At 63.7% G+C, this 17,779-nt stretch overlaps 2 protein-coding genes across 2 annotated transcripts; both read left to right on the top strand.

The window, feature by feature from the left end:
* Positions 1-27: 27 nt before the first annotated feature.
* LOC105498322 (transmembrane protein 88B) lies at positions 28-2,066 on the top strand. Its single transcript, XM_011770364.3, has 2 exons — positions 28-519; positions 1,642-2,066. The coding sequence occupies exons 1-2, from the start codon at positions 265-267 to the stop codon at positions 1,873-1,875; spliced, it is 489 nt and encodes a 162-aa protein (XP_011768666.2). The 5' UTR covers positions 28-264; the 3' UTR covers positions 1,876-2,066.
* A 7,365-nt stretch (positions 2,067-9,431) lies between these two features.
* LOC105498323 (von Willebrand factor A domain containing 1) lies at positions 9,432-16,977 on the top strand. The gene is made up of 3 exons (XM_011770365.3): positions 9,432-9,582; positions 10,706-11,263; positions 12,858-16,977. The coding sequence occupies exons 1-3, from the start codon at positions 9,510-9,512 to the stop codon at positions 13,541-13,543; spliced, it is 1,317 nt and encodes a 438-aa protein (XP_011768667.2). The 5' UTR covers positions 9,432-9,509; the 3' UTR covers positions 13,544-16,977.
* The last annotated feature ends 802 nt before the right edge of the window (positions 16,978-17,779 follow it).

The raw sequence follows: 17,779 nt of genomic DNA, 5'->3' as shown, positions 1-17,779 counted from the left end.
CTGCCCAGAGCACCAGGAGCTGGCTGGGACTGGAGACTGGTGCGGCTGGAGCTGCAGCTGCCTGGCAGAGGGGAAACTGAGGTGGGGGTGTGGCTCTGGGACAGACATCAGGGCAGGACATCCCTAGCAAGGGTCCACGGTCTGGCTGGGAGATGAGGACTAGCTGCAACGTGGGGCGGGGTTAAAGGTCTTCTAGGGTGGCCCTGGGGAGCACAGCTCTGCACCTGAACACCACCCCGGCCGCAGGCCTGCAGCGTCAGGAGCATGAGCGAGCAGGGAAGGGAGATGGAGGAGGAGGAGGGAGGCAGTGCTTCGGACACAGCGCCTATGCTGCCCCGGGGACCTCCTGACCACCAGGCCTCAGCCCTGCCGTGCCCAGGGTGGCCGGGGCCCCTGCTGCTGCCCGGCCGGCTGGTGGCCGGGCTCCTGCTGCACCTCCTGCTGCCCGCCACAGCCTTCCTGCTGGTGCTCCTGCCCGCAGCGGCCGTCGTCTACCTGGGATTCCTGTGCCACTCGAGGGTGAGCCTGTGCCCCATGGGCGGGGAACTAGCTGGGGTCCTGGGGAGTGGGCGTGCCCTGCGGCTGAAGGCCTCTGTGCCCCTTTCCAGTATTGCCCCTTGTCCTCGGAGACACATGTGCCCCTACCTGGCAGCCCCTTCTCCCAAGCACCCCCACCAGCCACAGCCAAAAAAGGGCTTTTGTTTTTCACCCAAGGGACAGCTCTGTCCCCACCCCGAGGCCTCCCGGCCTTGTACCAGGGGCCACCAGGGCCTGGACAGCTGGGTGGGGGTGGGGAGAGAACGGGGTTCCAGGAAAAGAAGATGAAAATGTTGTCAAGTTTCACTAACGCACAGCCCCCCGTCCCTCCAACACACACGGCCCCTCCCAGGCCCTCCTGCCAGGGCGGGGCTTCCCCCCTGTGGAGTGGGCTGTGGCCTGGTCTGGGGGCGGGGGTTTAGGCAGATGGCCCCGGGCCCCTTTCTGCTGGCATGGGGGATGGCGCCAGCTGGTGATGGGACGGCGCAGGGGGACAGAACACGGCAGTGGGCGCTTTTTCTGAGCCTCCCCTCAAGGGACCCTGCTCGGCCCTTTACCTGCTGCGTCCCGGATCTCCCGTTCACCCCTCAGCACTGCCTGGCCCACAGCGGCCCGCCCCTCCCCTCTCTCCGCCCCGCCCCTCCTTCGCCCAGGCCCTAATCCTTCATCCCTCCATCTCCCCCTCCCTCTCCCCACCCTGCTCAGCCCGCCCCGGCCCCTCTATCGCCCCGTCCCTGCTCTTTCATCTTCTCTATCTGCCACTCCTCTCTCCCGCCCTGCACCCTTCCATCTCCTTTTGCCGCGGCCTAGCATCCTTTCTCCCACCCCGCTCCCTCTCCCCTCCCCTCTCCACCCTGCTCCGGCCCACCCATCCCTCACCGTCCGGCCCTCACCGCCCCTTCATCACCCTGACCCACCCACCCCCTCTCCTCCACCCCTGCCCTCCATCACCCTGCCCTGCTCCCCTCCCGTCCACATCCCGTCCCGCCCCCTCTCCTCCGCCCCCTCCTCTCCCTCCATCACCCTGTCCCGCTCCCTCTTCTCCCCCTTCCGGAAGCTCCATCACCCCGCCCGCCCCCCACTGACAGCCCGCCCGGCCCCCAGGTCCACCCCGCTCCCGGTCCCCGGTGCCGCGCGCTGTTCTCGGACCGCGGCTCCGCGGCGCTCATCGTGTTCGGGCTTCTCTCGCTGCCGCCGCTGCTGGTGCTCGCCTCGGCCGTCCGCGCCCGCCTGGCCCGGCGCCTCCGCCCGCTGCTGCCTCCGCCCGCTGGGACCCCCGGACCCCGCCGCCCCCCGGGGCGCCCCGACGGGGACGAGCAACTCTGCGCCTGGGTGTGACCCGGCGGCCGCTGCGAAACCCCGAGAGGCCTCCGAGCTCGCGCGGGACCCCATCGCGTGGCCCGGCCCGGGAAACTGAGGGTCGCGCCCGCTCCCCCTTCCTGGCTGCGCGCGCAGCGCTCCCGGCTACGACCCCGGCCTCCCCCGCCCGCAGCCCCGCCCCCGCCACGGAGTGCAGAGGAGGGGAGGGGAGGGGAGGGGAGGGGAGGGGAGGGGAGTGCAGGGGAGGGGAGGGGAGTGCAGGCGAGGGGAGGGGAGTGCAGGCGAGGGGAGGGCAAGGCAGAGCCCGGCAGGCGGCCCTCAGAGGAGGGGGTCAGGCCCCAGCCCCAAGGCCTCTCCCGTCTGCCCAGGTCCCGGCCTCCGGCGTCCAGGGCTCTGGGACTCCCAGGAGAGACGCCCACGCTCGGCCACGCCCAGGGTTCCAGAAGCCCACGGGGGGCGGCAGCGGGGCTCAGCCTGTGGCAGCCTCGCATTCAGACAGGCGCCAGCATCTGTGGGCTCTCTCGGGATGACTCTACGATCTCACTGACTCTGGTGTTCCTCGGTCTCACCAGCACGTCCCAGCTGGGCCGAGCTCACACCCACCCTGTTTGGTGTAAGCCACAGGTCCACAACGTTCATCAACTCCGGAAATCCCTCAACCATTATCTCCAGTTTCACCACGAATTCCTTCTCCATATCCTCACCGCTTCCTTTTTTACCCCCTCATCAAATTACTCTCTTCTGTCTAATCTGCTGATTAACTCATTCATTTTATCTTAAATTATTATGTTAACATATCCAGGCCAGGCACTATGGCTCACGTCTGTAATCCTAGCACTTTGGGACGACGAGATGGGTGGATCATCTGAGGCCAGGAGTTCGAGACAAGCCTGGCCAATATGGTGAAACCCCGTCTCTACTAAAAATACAAAAATTAGCTGGGCATGGTGGCGGGCACCTGTAACCCCAGCTACTTGGGAGGCTGATGCAGGAGAATCACTTGAACCCAGGAGGTGGAGTTTGCAGTGAGCCGAAATCGTGCCACTGCACTCCAGCCTGGACGACAAGAGCAAGACTCCATCTTAAAAGCAAACAAAAAAACAACAAAAATTAGCTGGCCATGGCGGTGCACACCTGTAGTCCCAGCTACTCAGGAGGCTGAGGCACAAGAATTGTTTAAACCCTGGAGGCAGATGTTGGAGTGAGCTGAGATGGCACCACTGCACTCCAGCCTGCGTGACAAAGTGAAACTCCATCTCAAAAAAAAAAAAAAAAAGGGGAGGGGGTTAACATATCTAAAAGTTACATGTGATTCTGTTTTAGATTTGTCTGATCGCTTTTTATGGTCTCTTGGTACGTGCTTACTTTTTGGATTACAGTTTCCACTTCTTAAACATATTTTATATATAGTTATTTTATATTCTGTACTAAGTAATTCCAATTTCCTAGTCTTTAGGGGTCTAAATCTGTGAGTGGTTGTTTCTACTGATTCTCATCAGTAGCATGGTGGTTCTCTGAATGTTTGGTAATGTCTAATTGTCAGCCGTTACCTGTGACAATTCTGAGGTCCAACTTGGAGATGCTTCCCTCCAGAGACTATTCCCCATTTCCAGGCGAGACCCCCTTGGGCCCCCTCGGTGACCCTTGAGACCCCTGGTTTAGCAGCCCCTATGCAGGGAAGCATACTTGTTCGCTGGCCGCAGGCTGGGTCTCTGTCCCTGTGTGTGTCCAGTGAATTATCGGCTTTCCCAGCCACTTCCCTTCATCATCCGGGCCTCCACATTACTCTGTTTACTGAGAGAGAGTCTTGCTCTGCCGCCCAGGCAGAGTGCAGTGGTGAGCTCCTAGCTCCCTGCAGCCTCGACCTCCTGGGCTCAAGTGATCCTCCTGCCTCAGTCTCCCAAGTAGCTGCGACTACAGAGTGCACCACCACACCCAGCTAATTTAAAATTTTTTGTAGAGACGGGGTCTCATCATGTTGCCCAGGCTGGTCTCGAACTCCTGGGCACAAGCAATCCTCTCGCCTCGGCTTCCTAAAGTGTTGGGATTATAAGCATGAACCACCCGACCTGGCCTTATTTATTTTTGCTGTTTAATTTTGGGGGAGCCTTGGAGATATTTACTTTCTTGGAAGCCCAGCAGTCTATTAAAAATGTATGCTCATAGTAATTCATCCAGAAGCTGGTTGTTGCTGGAAGGCCTTTTAAGGGATCTAGTACATCATATTGCCAGCAGGGCTCAGCCTGTGACCAGCAAGGTCTGGGCTCCATCTGGGGCCAGGGTCAAGGCTCAGCCTGTGATCAGGGTCGAGGCTCATTCCGTGGCCTTGAGCACAGCCTGGTGTGTGGCTGGGTCAAGTCCAGCAGAAGTCTCGGGGTTTTCCAGCCTCCATCCGAGTCCGACTTTGATGCCTATCCTGGTCAGACAGGAGCTGGGCCAGTGGCCAAGCTGCCAGGATGGCTTCCCCGGGGCCACGGCTCTCTTCCTTCCCCTCCTGCCTGGGCTGGCTCTGGCCGCCACTAGGGGTTGAAGATGAGGGCTCTCCTGGGAAGCTCTTGGCTGAGCATCGCCTGGCCCCGGAGCCATGAAAACAACAGCTGGGCCTGGTGGGGGTGGGGAGGCTGAGTGGAGAGGCCAGCTCCCTTGGCTGCTGGGCAGGGGCTTCTGTCCACAGCTGCCTCAGGCATTTGTTTCCAAAGGTGTTTCCAGCTTCCCAGGCCCACCCTGAGGTCCCGCACTGCCAGGGAGGCTGATGGCACGGAGCAGCGAAGCCCGGCCCCAGCCCCGGCTGCCAGATCAGCTGGCAGAGGAACACCTGTGGGGGCCTGTGGGCGGTTCAGAGGGGTGTAGGAACGTGCCTGTGGCAGGCCATAGCCCCGGATAGCAGAGGCCTGGCCTGCGGAAAAGAAGCAAGGAAGGGGTGATTCAGGAAGGCCAGAGCCCCTGTGCTGGGGCAGGGGCCCCAGCCCCTAGGACAGGACAGGCCCCACGTTGGAAGGCAGGGGCCCCACCCCCTAGGACTGAACAGACTCCCTGTTGAGGCCCCTGGGTTCTTCCTGGGACGGTCCTTGCCTGGCCTCTTTCATGGATCCTAAGCAGCTTCCTTATTGGCCACCATCTGGGAAGCCAGGAGGGGGGCATGAAATGAGGAGGAGGTGGGGGCCCCAGCCAGGGTGCCCCTCCTCAAGGCCCCAGGTATACAGTTGGCCTTTGCCCAGTCCTTCTAGCCCCTGCCAGGGAACGACTCCACCTGGACCCCACAAATCTCTCCCAACTTTTGCCCAGCATGGCGCCCATGATCAAAACCCCGCTTCAGGGCCCTGGGTCCCCAGGCCGGCCCCCACCCTGAGGGTGCCTCTACACCCCTTTCCCCAGAGCCCCTCCCCCAGCCTGAGGGCCAGGAGCAGCCTCCTCTTCCTGCAGTCTCTACCGCAGCTCTCCCCTGGCCCAGGGGCCTGAACTCCTCGGGTGGAGGAGCTGAGCTGCAGGGTGGCTGTGGGGACCTCAGGGTGGCCATGGGGGCCTTGGGGTGGCTGTGGGGGCCTTGGGGTGGCCATGGGGACTGTGGGGTGGCTGCGGAGGCCTCGGGGTGGCTGTGGGGACCTCTGCCTGGCGTTCTTTCCCAGTGGCTGGAGCCCCTGCCTTGTCCGAAAGGGAGCCCAGAGTGTGTGTGCCTGTGTGTGTCCCATCTGCGTCCCCATCATGCCTCATTCTGGGGCAGGGGGGCAGTAAGGGGCCCCGCCCCACTGGATGGAGCGAGCTTCCCACCTTGCCCCGTGTCATTTCCTGATTTGCAAAATATTTCCTGGGAGCACAGTTGTTGGCAAGCACAGCCTCAGACGGTGTGAACAGCTGGGGGGCCCCTCAGATGTGGCTCCCTCTGTCCCTCTGGCCTGTGCTGGCCTGCCCCTGCCCCCAGGCCTGTAAGCTGGGAAGGCTGTGGGGCAGGAACTCCCCAGGGTTAGTGGGCTGGTCTGAGGGCTAAGGCCCCTGCTCCCAGCCCCGCCCAACCTGCCTCTGGGGAGTCCCTCGTGTGTGGACATAGGTCAGTCCCTCCCTGCTGCCTCCTTCCGACCCTGGTCCAGGCCCCTGGGAGTTTTGGGTCTGCCCAGGGCTGTGGTCTGAGCCTGTCCTGACTGTGTCTAGGGAAGGAGCAGTGTGTCGTCCTCCTCTCCCTTTCGGGGAAGGATGTCCCAGGAGAGAGGCAAAGTGAGGGGACCCACACAAGGAAGGGGCCCTGCTATTGGGAAACCCGGGGTCATTCAGGCTGTTACTCTCTGGCTCCCACGGGGCCGGGCTCTGTTCTCGCTGCGGCGAATCTCCTGCCCCCACCGAGGCCAGCAGCAGCCTCCACCCGGCTTCTGAATACTGCACTCAGGAGCCCGGCCACCCCTCCCAAAGGCCCCCAGCCTGCTCTGCCCCTGCTGTCCCGGTGCAGGGCCCTCCTGCCCACCCCACCCTGGTCTCAGTACTCGAGGTTCCTTCTCTCTGCCCGGAAGTCTCTTCCTCGAGTACCTTGCGTGTGAGTCCCCAGTGACCCCCCGTTCTCACAGGGAAAACACGTAGACCGTATCTTTCCTAGCTGGTCACAGCCCACCCCTCCTAGCCTGGCAGTGCTGGCCCGGCGCCTGTGTGTCCCCAGCACTGAGGCCGGGGTGCGGCTGTGCCCAGCACACAGACGAGGGATGGATGGACAGATGCAGATGGTGCGGCTCCCGCCCCCTACCCAGGCTGCTACCCGCCACCCCAGCTGCTGCTGGCACAGGGGACTGAGTGGGGTCAGCTCTGGGGCCAGAGGGGCAGTCCTGGGCTCCTGGGAAGTGAAAAGTGACCCCAGGACCTGTCTTTGACTCCAGTGAGCAGGCTGAGTCTAGGAGCTGGGTGGGCCCTGCTCTCTTGGTGACCCCGGCTCTGCCCCACTTACTGTTATGGGGTGGGGTCCCGGGCTCAGGCACACCCCAGAGCAGTGCCTCAGGCCCGCACTGCTGCCCCTCACCGCCCCTTCCATCTGTTCCAATGTGTGCTTGAGTACATTTATGAGATACAGGAAAACAGCAACCAAAGGCGCCGGGTGCGGGCCTGGTCGTTCTGCGCTCGGCTTGGGTCAGGGGTGGGGTCAGAGGTTTCAGGAGCTGCCCTTTTCCCCGGGGTCAAACATGACCACAGCCAGCTGGGGACAAAAGGCCCTTCTTCTTCTGCAGAAGCCTGGATTGTGCGGAGGAGGGAGCATTCCCAAAGGCGGGTGGGGGCAGGGCGGTGCCCGGGCGAGAGCAGCGTCCCCAGCTTCCCGGAACCCCCTCCACCTGCCCGCAGACAGACCGGCAGGGCAGGCCGGCTCCGGGAAGTGAGGCACAAGGACTCCCACAGCCCAGGCCCAGACCGTGGGGGCAGGGTGGCCGCAGCCACACCAGGCTGCTCCCCACCCCGTGGGGCCCAAGGCCACCAGGATCAGACAGGGGCTATGCCTGCAGGAGGCAGAAGTCTTGGGGCCAGGAGCCACTGTGATCTGGCCTGACCCGTCCTTGCCCTGCCTATCTTACCCCGGGCCCTTCTCCCTGGAGACTGGAGGGTTCCGGCTGTTATATTTGTGCTTCCTCTGGTGTCTGCCTCAAGTCCGGCCCGGGCCCTGACACTGCACCTCTGGCTGACCCCATGCTCTCTGAGACCCTCTGTCCACGTCCTTCCTCTGCGGTGGAGACAGCGGGTGGAGGGCAGGACATAGGAATGAGTCCTGAAGGCTGAGGAGCAGGGGGAGAGCTGATGGGGAGGGTCTCCTAGCAGGAGGGACTCCAGGCAGAGCTGGGAGCAAGGCAGGTGGCTGAGCTCGGCCCACGCTGGGTGGAGGCCAGGCCTCCTGTGCCTTCTCCCGCTGACGGCGAGCTGAAGGGAGGAGGGCGGCAGCTTCCTTGAGGGCCTGAGTCACAGCCAAGAAGACGCACTCACTTTTTCCAGAAGTGAGGGAAACTTCCCCGTCAGCCCAGCAGTGTGAGGTGTGACTGTGGCCCGCCTGCTGGGCAGGGGTGGGGGACGAGCAGGCCACTGGCTGTGAGCCTCCCCAGGGTGGGGGACCCTCGGCCCAGCTCCCTGCTTGACCACCTGGGTGTGCCCCCGCAGGGTCTGCAGCCAGCTTCCGGTCAGACTTCAGGTCCTCCAGCGGCTGTGGCCTTGAGCGTCATCTCCACAGCAGCCTCTGTGTACTGGGGGCTGGGGGGCCTGGTAAGGCCCCTCGGAGTGGCACAGCTCGCACTCTGGGGACCCAAAGTCCCCCCAGCAGGCCCAGGCGGAAGCACAAGGCATTTCTGGTCCCAGCGGAGGCCTGAGGTCTGTGGAGCCCAGCCAGCACCTCCACTGCCAAGATCCCTGGCAGGGGGGGCGGGGGGCGCCGGCGGGGACACAGCTCTCCCTTGTTCCTGCCGCCAGCTCCTCAGACTCAGCCTGCCGCTTCCTTTTTTAGGCAAAGTCGAGCGCTGGCCGCTCGTCTGCACGCCCCGCGGTGTCTCACCTGCCTGAAAGGGAGGAAGGAAGCCCATGGAGCCCCATCCGTTCTCCTGCGGGGCATCCTCCAGGAGAGGGTGGGGAAGGAGGGGACATCCTGGCAGACACACCCCCATCCCCCGCCCCCCAGCTCTGAGCTGAGGAGGCCCAGGGAGAGTGCCATGGCTACTGGAGGGAGGGCTGGGGTGGGGTTCTCCTGTCCAGGGGATACTGCTGGCCCAGCCCCACCTGAGCGAGGGAAATCTGCCCTGGGGGCCTCAGGACACCCCCTGCAGCCAGCCACCTCTAGTCTGGGCCTCGCCAAGACCCCAAGACCCAAGAGCTCCTGGCTCACCAGTGGGCCCCTCCAGTCCTGCCGGGGGTGTTTCTTGGGTCCTGGAGTCTGGGCCCCTCATTGAGTAGGGTATATGGGTAACAGGCCCAGTGTGGTCCCACTGGACAGGGCCTGAACCAACCATCTCCCACTCCCATGCCTCTTCCTCCAAGAAGCCCAGGTGGGGTGGGAGCTTCGAGTCTCTCTCAAATTCCTGTCTTCTGTCCCCTTTCAAGGCACTGTGTCCTTCTAAGTCCCACCCCATGGCCCTTCCAATCTCCGCTGGTCAGTCCCTAGGACACGTATCCTATTCCTCCAGACACCCACCGGCCTCCAGCTGTGTGGCCAAGGTGAAACCAGGCTCTGGACGTTTTCTGGTGCCACCGCCAGCCCCTGGGGTTCTCTTGGGTCTGGCTGCAGGGACCCCAGCACCCACAGTTACGGCAGTGGTGGGCATGGGGAGGGCCTAGCCTGGTACCTCCCTGCTCCGCTCCTGCGGCTGGGGGTCAGAGACGGGTGGAGAGCGCCGGCCGCACAGCCTCGGCCGGGAGAGGGAGACTGGAGTGTGTGTGTGCGTGCCCACGCGTGCATGCCTCCGTCGTATTTCGGCTGGTGCTGCGTGTCCCTGCGTGTCGGGGTCCGCTGGTGCGCCTCTCCGGGGTTTGTGCACGTGGCCCTCCGCTCGCGCAGGAGGGCGTGGGCGTGGCCTAGGCGTGGGTGTGGCCGTTCGGGGCGGGGCCTCCAGGGGGCGGGGCCGGCCTGGTCCGCGCGGTGACGCGCCCTGCAGCCGCGAGCGAGCGAGCGAGAGAGCCAGCGAGCTGCCGAGCCCCGTCCGTCGCGCGCGATGCTCCCCTGGACGGCGCTCGGCCTGGCCTTGAGCTTGCGGCTGGCGCTGGCGCGGAGCGGCGCGGAGAGCGGTGAGTGCGGCAGACGGCCGGGCCGGGGTTGGGGCCCCTGGTGCCCGCTCTGCGCCGCTGCCCGCGCAGGGCCGTCGCTGTCCCCGGCTCCGAGCTGGCGGGCGGGCTGGGAGGCTGCGGGAGCCGGGCGGGGGCGCGGGCGTGGGCGTGGGCGGAGCGTCCTGCTCACTTGAGGCGGGCGGCCCAGGTGCTCCAGGCGACACCGTCCGTGAGCGCCGGGGCGTAGGGGCCGGCCCGGCCCGGCCTGCATTTCTGCGGGATCGCGGGCCTGGACAGGAAGAGGGAGATGTCTGTCGAGGGGGCACCTAGCCTCAGTTTCCCTACCCTTGCAAAGGCGCTCAGTGGAGGGATGGTAGGGAAATTGGAGTCGCCCCACCGCACTGGGGAAAACCGCAAGGCCGGGACTAGAATTGAGGCACGCTGGTCCCTGGCTTGGTGCGGAGGGGTGGTGTGTGGGGCATCAGCCTCCACCCTGGGGGTGCCGGGAGGAAGGGGGAAGCCTGGGAGGAGTTGATCTGGCTTTCAGGCTGCTTGGGGGTGTGTGTCTTGTGTGGGTCCAGGTGGGCTGGTGGATGGGGGCCAGGGGAGGGGACACCATCTGGTAAGTGGGGTCTGGGCTCCAGCCAGGCCATCCGGCGGGGTCATTGCTCTGCCTCCTACACCTTCCCCTGCTGCTGTGTGCCTGCCCACGGTGCCTCACCTGGAGGCTGAGCTGCGTGGCTGAACTCCAGCCTCGGGCTGCTCCTCTGAAAGCCATGCCTGAAGGGAGCAGCACCATGGCTCAGGCCTGTCCTGGGGACCTAGGCCAGGATTCGGCTCCACCAGCTCACAGGGTCGGTGAGGAATGGGAAGGTGTGGGGGCTTGGAGCGGGGAGTCGTCCTCTCACAGATGGGATAACACCAGCCCAGAGAGAGCTGTAGGTCCCATGGCCAGTGTGCAGAGTGAAAGCCCCAAAAGTACAGGCCTCTTGCTTGTCTTAGAGTTCCTCTTTCCCCCAACCTAGGACCTTCGGAGGAGGGCAAGCACCCACTTAAGGAAAGCTGAGGCCCTGGGGGACCCTGCCTTGTGTGGGGCTGTCTGGGGGGCCCACACCTGAGGCTGAGCATTCCTCCTTTCCCCCAGGTCCACCAGCATCAGCCCCCCGAGGGGACCTGATGTTCCTGCTGGACAGCTCGGCCAGCGTGTCTCACTACGAGTTCTCCCGGGTTCGGGAGTTTGTGGGGCAGCTGGTGGCTCCACTTCCCCTGGGCACTGGGGCCCTGCGTGCCAGCCTGGTGCACGTGGGCACTCGGCCGTACACTGAGTTCCCCTTCGGCCAACACAGCTCAGGCGAGGCTGCTCGGGATGCTGTTCGCGCTTCAGTACAGCGCATGGGTGACACTCACACTGGCCTGGCGCTGGCATATGCCAAGGAACAGCTCTTTGCTGAAGCAGCAGGTGCCCGGCCAGGAGTGCCCAAGGTGCTGGTGTGGGTGACAGATGGCGGCTCCAGCGACCCTGTGGGACCCCCCATGCAGGAGCTAAAAGACCTGGGCGTCACCGTGTTCATCGTCAGCACCGGCCGAGGCAACTTTCTGGAGCTGTCAGCTGCTGCCTCAGCCCCTGCCGAGAAGCACCTGCACTTTGTGGACGTGGATGACCTGCACATCATCGTCCAAGAGCTGAGGGGCTCCATCCTCGGTAGGTGGGAGGAGGCAGGGCCCAGGGATCCCTAGCTGGGAGCTGCAGGAGGAGAGGCTGGGTTGAGACTTTGGGAATATCTCATGTCCCCAGAGCAGCGGCCAGGGCCTCCGGGGCTGTGGTACTCCTAGGGTGCAGGGCTGCGTGATGCAGCTTCTCTGTGCACGTTCTCCACTGGGTGACCCATGCGCCCTGCTGAGATGGGGGCTTGAGTAGCCACCTCCAAGTGTAGCTCCCTGCTGACGGGTCCAGCCCAGACCTCGAGGCCCCATGGAGTGCAGAGCCCAGGTGTAGGCCCAGGAAGAAGCTCGCGAGTCTGGGGACTCTGCAGATGGGCAGCATGTGCTCCTGGGCATGCCCACCATACCTGGAGAGGGGAGAGCCAGAAAGGTCAGGGACTGCCCCCCAGGAAGCACAGGGTACCTCTCCTGGGTCGGGACAGCCACCGAGGGCTTTGAACAGGTTTGGACTGCAGGCCTACCGTGAGGATTTCCTGAGAGGCCAGGCCAGGGAAGGCCTGAGGCAGGAGCTGAGCAGCTCCCATTGGCTTTTTTCTGGACATCTCTGCCCCAGCCAAGCCCTGAAGGAGTTGAGGCTGGAGATGAGGAAACTGGCCACTGGCTCAGCCTGCTGTAGCCACTGAAAAATACCACTAACCCCGGGGATCTCACCAAGTCTCGTCTGTGGGTTAATCATCCACCCAGAGCCGGAAGGGGTTGGACTGTGGGTTGGAGAGGGGTGGATGGCCCGCCCCAAGGTTTCGCCAGGGACATCTGACCCCTAGTGGCCCCAGGGTCACCCAGTGCAGCTGTGCCTGGAGGGGACCAGGAGAAAAGACTGCCTTAAGTAGCTGGAAAGGAAAAGCCTGAGGCTGCGGTGCAGAGGGGCCAGGCAGCAGGGTGGGGGCTCCTGGGAAAGAGGCTGGGTCTGAGGGTGGGGGTGGGAAGAAAGTGGCACAAGCACCCAGCACTACAGGAGGAAGATCCTGATAGCTTTAACCCAGCGCAGACATTTATGAGCCTCGCCACAGCAGGTCACTCAGAGGGCTATGTGGGGCTTGGTGTCAAGGGCCCAGTAGTCCCCCTCTGGAGTACCCCACCCCACACTCTCCTGGGGACCAGGGGCAGGCAGCGCCTCCAGAACCCCAGGGCCTGCCCCTGTGATCTCCCATCTCCTGGCTGCAGCTCAGAGAGCCGGGCTGACCTCAGACCCGGGCCTGGCCACTCAGGCTGGGGCTGGTCCTCTGCTCTCAGGTACCACCGTGGACCCTGCTGTCTTTGAGGACCTTTGTCCTGGTCACTGATCTGGCCACTGCACCTCTCCACAAAGGACTGGGTTTGGGCTGAGGGAGGCAGGGGCGCTTCTGACAGGCCGTGAGGTGGCTGCACCCCCTTCCTCAGTCCTCCCCCAGCCAAGGCATGTTCTAAGAATCCCCAGCATCTGCGGGGCATGGCTCCAGCAGCTCCTTGGCCGCGGGGCCCCGTCTTTCCTAGTGGGGTCTCCAATCTCCAGATCTTCCCCATCAGCCAGGGCCGCTCTCCAGGAGCAGAGGAGGAACTGACCGCTGCTCCCCGACCCCCTGCACCACCCACAGACGCGATGCGGCCGCAGCAGCTCCGTGCCACGGAGATCACGTCCAGCGGCTTCCGCCTGGCCTGGCCGCCCCTGCTGACCGCAGACTCGGGCTACTACGTGCTGGAGCTGGTGCCCAGTGCCCAGCCGGGGGCTGCGAGACGCCAGCAGCTGCCGGGGAACGCCACGGACTGGACCTGGGCCGGCCTCGACCCAGACACGGACTACGACGTGGCGCTGGTGCCTGAGTCCAACGTGCGCCTCCTGAGGCCCCAGCAACTGCGGGTGCGCACGCGGCCGGGTGAGGCAGGGCCGGGGGCTGGGCCGGCCCCCACCCAGCTCGCCGCCCTCCCCGCCCCGGAGGAGGCCGGGCCGGAGCGCATCGTCATCTCCCACGCCCGGCCGCGCAGCCTCCGCGTGAGCTGGGCCCCAGCGCTGGGCGCAGCCGCCGCGCTCGGCTACCACGTGCAGTTCGGGCCGCTGGGGGGCGGGGCGGCGCAGCGCGTGGAGGTGCCCGCGGGCCGCAACTGCACCACGCTGCAGGGCCTGGCGCCAGGCACCGCCTACCTGGTGACCGTGACCGCCGCCTTCCGCTCGGGCCGCGAGAGCGCGCTGTCCGCCAAGGCCTGCACGGCGGACGGCCCGCGCCCGCGACCACGCCCCGTGCCCCGTGCTTCGACCCCGGGGACCGCGAGCCGTGAGCCGTAAGCCGGCATCCCCGCCCTGCCGAGAAGCCCGGCGCCGACCGGAGGGCCCCTGTGTCCCGAACCCGGTGCGGAGGCGCCCAGCTCGGGAGAAGGGTGCAGGCCCAGCCTTTCCCCACGCGGACTCCGCACGACCCCGGCCCTCTCCCTGTGGCCACAGGGCTTCCCCGCCTGGCACCTGCCCTCCAGGGCTGGGGCCTCGCCTGGTGGGACCGCGCAGCAGCTCCGGCCCCATCCCCGCCCCGAGTCAGGCGTGGTATCGGCTCGTGGGTGGTGTTGAGAGCATCAGACCCAGGACTGTCCAGGGAGGAGCCCCGGTCAGACTCCCACGTGTGAAGACTCGGCCCCAGGTGGCAAGGGCTGGCCTGGGGTGGGCAGCTTGGGCCCTGGGCGCTGATAGGAAGTGGAAGGGGAATCGCGGGAGAAGCTGGCCCAGGTCAGGTCCCCAAAGGCTTCTGAAGAAAAGGAAGGGCAGGTAGGGGCACCCGGACGCTGGTGGTGTGGCGGGGATGCTCAGCCAGCCGGGAGGGCAGCACCTGCTGAGGACGGTGGCCCTGCCTTCATGCCCAGGACACCAGCTGGGTCCAGCTAGCAGCCACTGGGAATCAGAGGAATGGGGCAGAGCCGGGCATTCAGGACCTTGAGGACAGGTGACCCCACCCACCCACCTCCACGGTCAGGCCCCGGGACCGCACTGACAGGAAGCCTTGTGTGGGAGTACTTCCCAGGGGCTGCAGCGACAACGCTCTCCAGGGAGGCCCCAGCGACCACACCATCTTTTGGCTGTGAGAGGTCTCACCCCTGGGCCACATGCTGTCACTACTCACTACCCTGGGGCCCGCGGGCGAGTTGCCTAGGGTGGGGGTGCCTAGCCAGGCACACTCCCTGCCCGGCCTAGTCCTTGGCTCCCAGGACTGTGGTGTCACGCAATGCTCACCTCCCCTCTTCCCCACTAACGTCCCAGACTTTAAAATTAAGTAAATCAGATGTACACCGAACCTGCAGTCTCCTTAGGATGCTTTTCTCCTCCACAAACAGCAGCCACGGACAGGACAGCTTGTGAAGTTCTCCTCCGCCCTTTGGGGTGTCCGGGGAGAGGAGGTGGAGCTGTCCCCTCCCAGTGCCAGGCCTCGTTGGTCCCTCTATGCACCTTTTATTCAGAGAGGCTGGGCCCCCTTCCCGTGGGACTGGGCCCAGGACAGATGGCTGGAATGCAGAGGAAAAGGGGGCTGGGGCCTCTGCAGGGCCATTCCCACCACAGCCTCTGCCATGACCCATAGCCCTGGGCCCAGCCGCATGCGGGCTCCCTCTGCTGGCAAAGCCGCACCCTGCACTGCGTGGGGTCCACTGCTCCTTTCCCCAGGTGGACTCACGTGACCCCAGGAACTGCAGCACTGAGGTGGTCTCAGTCCCTCCCTCAGACATGGTGGGCGTTGTGCCAGGGGCCTCCTTTGGGACAGCTGGCCTTGGCACTGTCTCCCGAGAACCCAGCTCTGTGCATCCCATGGCCCCACCAGACACCCAAGTCTGCACCACCCACCAGCTGGGTGTGGTGACCTTTCGTGGGGGGCTGGCTGGGGTCAGGCTCACCACGCAGAGTTTGCCCTCCGGTGTGATTATAAGTGAGACACAGGAGGCCCCCCTGCCTGTGTGTGCAGGAGGTGTCTGTTGGGGGGGGCCCAGCTGGCTGGACTTTGGACTTTGGGTTTCTCCTGAGCTCCACACAGCCCCCAAGTCAGGCCACGGAGGCCTGAGCAGGACCCAGGGCCTGTGCGTGTCACTGCAGATGGCGTGCTCACAACTGCACTGCTGGTCAGCAGGTGGCCAGGGTCTCAGGCTCGGGTCTCCGGTCCCACCTGCTGTCGAGGGGTAGACTTTCCTTCATGCAGCCCCTGCCCCCTACCCCATTCTCCAGGGTGATGGCAGATCTGAGCCCACAGTCACCTGAGAGGAGATGTCCCTTGCACACTGAGCCCAGGCCCAGCTCATGGAGTGCCTTGTGGGTGGCAGCGGGGCACCAGGGGCTCATTCCTGATGGCCTCGGTGGCTTCTGTGGACGACTCAGACTCACATGAGAAGCTGGGAGGGGCTCCAGCTCTGCAATCCTGAGAGGGCAGATCGGTGGCCCTGGCCACAACCCTGCTCCCCACATACCCGTCTGGCAGAGGCTCTACCTCCATTCTGCTCATCTCTGCGCACCAAGGCCGAGCACAGCACAAGGCCTCCCAGAGAGGGTGAAAGGCACTGCCGCCTCCATCTCCGTGTCAAGGAATGTCCCTTCCAGAGGCCCTCGTCTGGGAAGTGCTGCCCCTTATGTAGCCCCAGGCATTTTGAAGTTTTTGAATCTGTACCAAGTCTGCAAACAACTCTGGCCCCGGAGTGCTCCATCCAGGCCTCTGTGAACCTGCTGTCCCGTGGCTCCTCCAGCTCCCCTGACACAATCCTGGCCCCGACTCAGTCCACTCAGAGTGCAGTGCAGAGGCTGACACCCGCCAGGACTTCCTTGCCAAGGGCCTGACCACGTCACGAGGCCACTGCACGCTTTTCGACATGCACCTGGAAATCAGGAAGGGCCATCCTGCGGTTGCTTCTAGTTGAGACAAGAAGAGCGACAAGATTGTGATCCACGTGGCAGGTGTTCAGAAGGCCAGGGGCGGGCAGGGCTGGGGAGAGCCCTGGGCACTTTGAGGAGATCCCGGAGGGAGGCTGCTCCCACATCTGAAGAGAACCAACCTGAGGGTTTCACGCTGGCCGCGTGCCAGACCAGTCCCTGATAGGCTGTGCAAGGTCCTTCGCTGGACAGCCCATTGCTGGCCACTGAAAGGAGAGGCAGAAATTCGGGTCCATGCCTCCATGAGCGATGACAGAGCAGCAGCTCTCCAGCATGTGCAACTCTGCCGGGCGTGGTGGCTAACGCCTGTAATCTCAGCGCTTTGGGAGGCCAAGGCGGGTGGATCACGAGGTCATGAGTTCAAGACCAGCCTGGCCAACGTGGTGAAACCCCGTCTCTACTAAAAATACAAAAAAATTAGCCGGGTGTGGTGGCACGCGCCTGTAATCCTAGCTACTCCAGAGGCTGAAGCAGAGAATTGCTTAAACCTGGAGGGGCGGAGGTTGCAGTGAGCCGAGTTCCCACCACCGCACTCCAACCTGGGCAACAAAGCGAGACTCCAACTGAAAAAAAGAAAATAAAACAAGAAACTCGGCCGGGCGTGGTGGCTCAAGCCTCTAATCCCAGCACTTTGGGAGGCCAAGACGGGCGGATCACGAGGTCAGGAGATCGAGACCATCCTGGCTAACACGGTGAAACCCCGTCTCTACTAAAAAAATACAAAAAACTAGCCGGGCGAGGTGGCGGGCGCCTGTAGTCCCAGCTACTCGGGAGGCTGAGGCAGGAGAATGGCGTAAACCCGGGAGGCGGAGCTTACAGTGAGCAGAGATCCGGCCACCGCACTCCAGCCTGGGTGACAGAGCGAGACTCCGTCTCAAAAAAAAAAAAAAAAACTCTCCAGAGAGAGCTGTTCGTGAGAAGCCAGACAGAGGCCTGGGGTCTCAGTCCAGATTTCTAGGAAGTGGGGTGGCCACGCGTGGGGCACGCTGCTGGGAACCACCTAGGGAAGCCGGTTGCCGCCCTGTTTCTATGGTGACAGTAATAAACCAAGTGAAATCCCCGAGGCACAGCCCACATGACAGCCTCCCACCAGAGGGGACAGTTTAGGACGATCAGCTCCAGGGCAGTAGCTGTGTGTTTCCTGCTTTTTTTTTTTTTTGAGACAGAGTCTTGTTCTGTCACCCAGGCAGGAGTGTGGTGGTGCGATCTCAGCTCACTGCAACCTCTGCCTCCCAGGTTCAAGTGATTCTCCTGCCTCAGCCTCCTGAGTAGCTGTGATTACAGGTGCCACCACGCTCGGCTAAATTTTGTATTTTTAGTAGAGACGGGGTTTCTCCATGTTGGTCAGGCTGGTCTTGAATTCCTGCCTCAGGTGATCCAACTGCCTCGGCCTCCCAAAGTGCTGGGATCACAGGTGTGAGCCACCACTCCTGGCAAAAATTTTTTAAGGAATGGGGGTCTTCCTATGTTACCTGGGCTGTTCTCAAACTCCTGACCACAAAGGATTCTCTTGCTTTGGCCTCCCACAATGCTGGGAATGCAGACCAGAGCCACCCTGCCGGCCTGGCACTGCCGCTTCCGTTTGCCTCTCATGAATCAGTGCACTTTGAGGAGTGTTGGCAGGGGCTG

Source organism: Macaca nemestrina, chromosome 1, assembly GCF_043159975.1.
Source record: "Macaca nemestrina isolate mMacNem1 chromosome 1, mMacNem.hap1, whole genome shotgun sequence".
NCBI lineage: Eukaryota > Metazoa > Chordata > Mammalia > Primates > Cercopithecidae > Macaca > Macaca nemestrina.
This window is presented reverse-complemented; position numbering and strand designations above follow the sequence as displayed.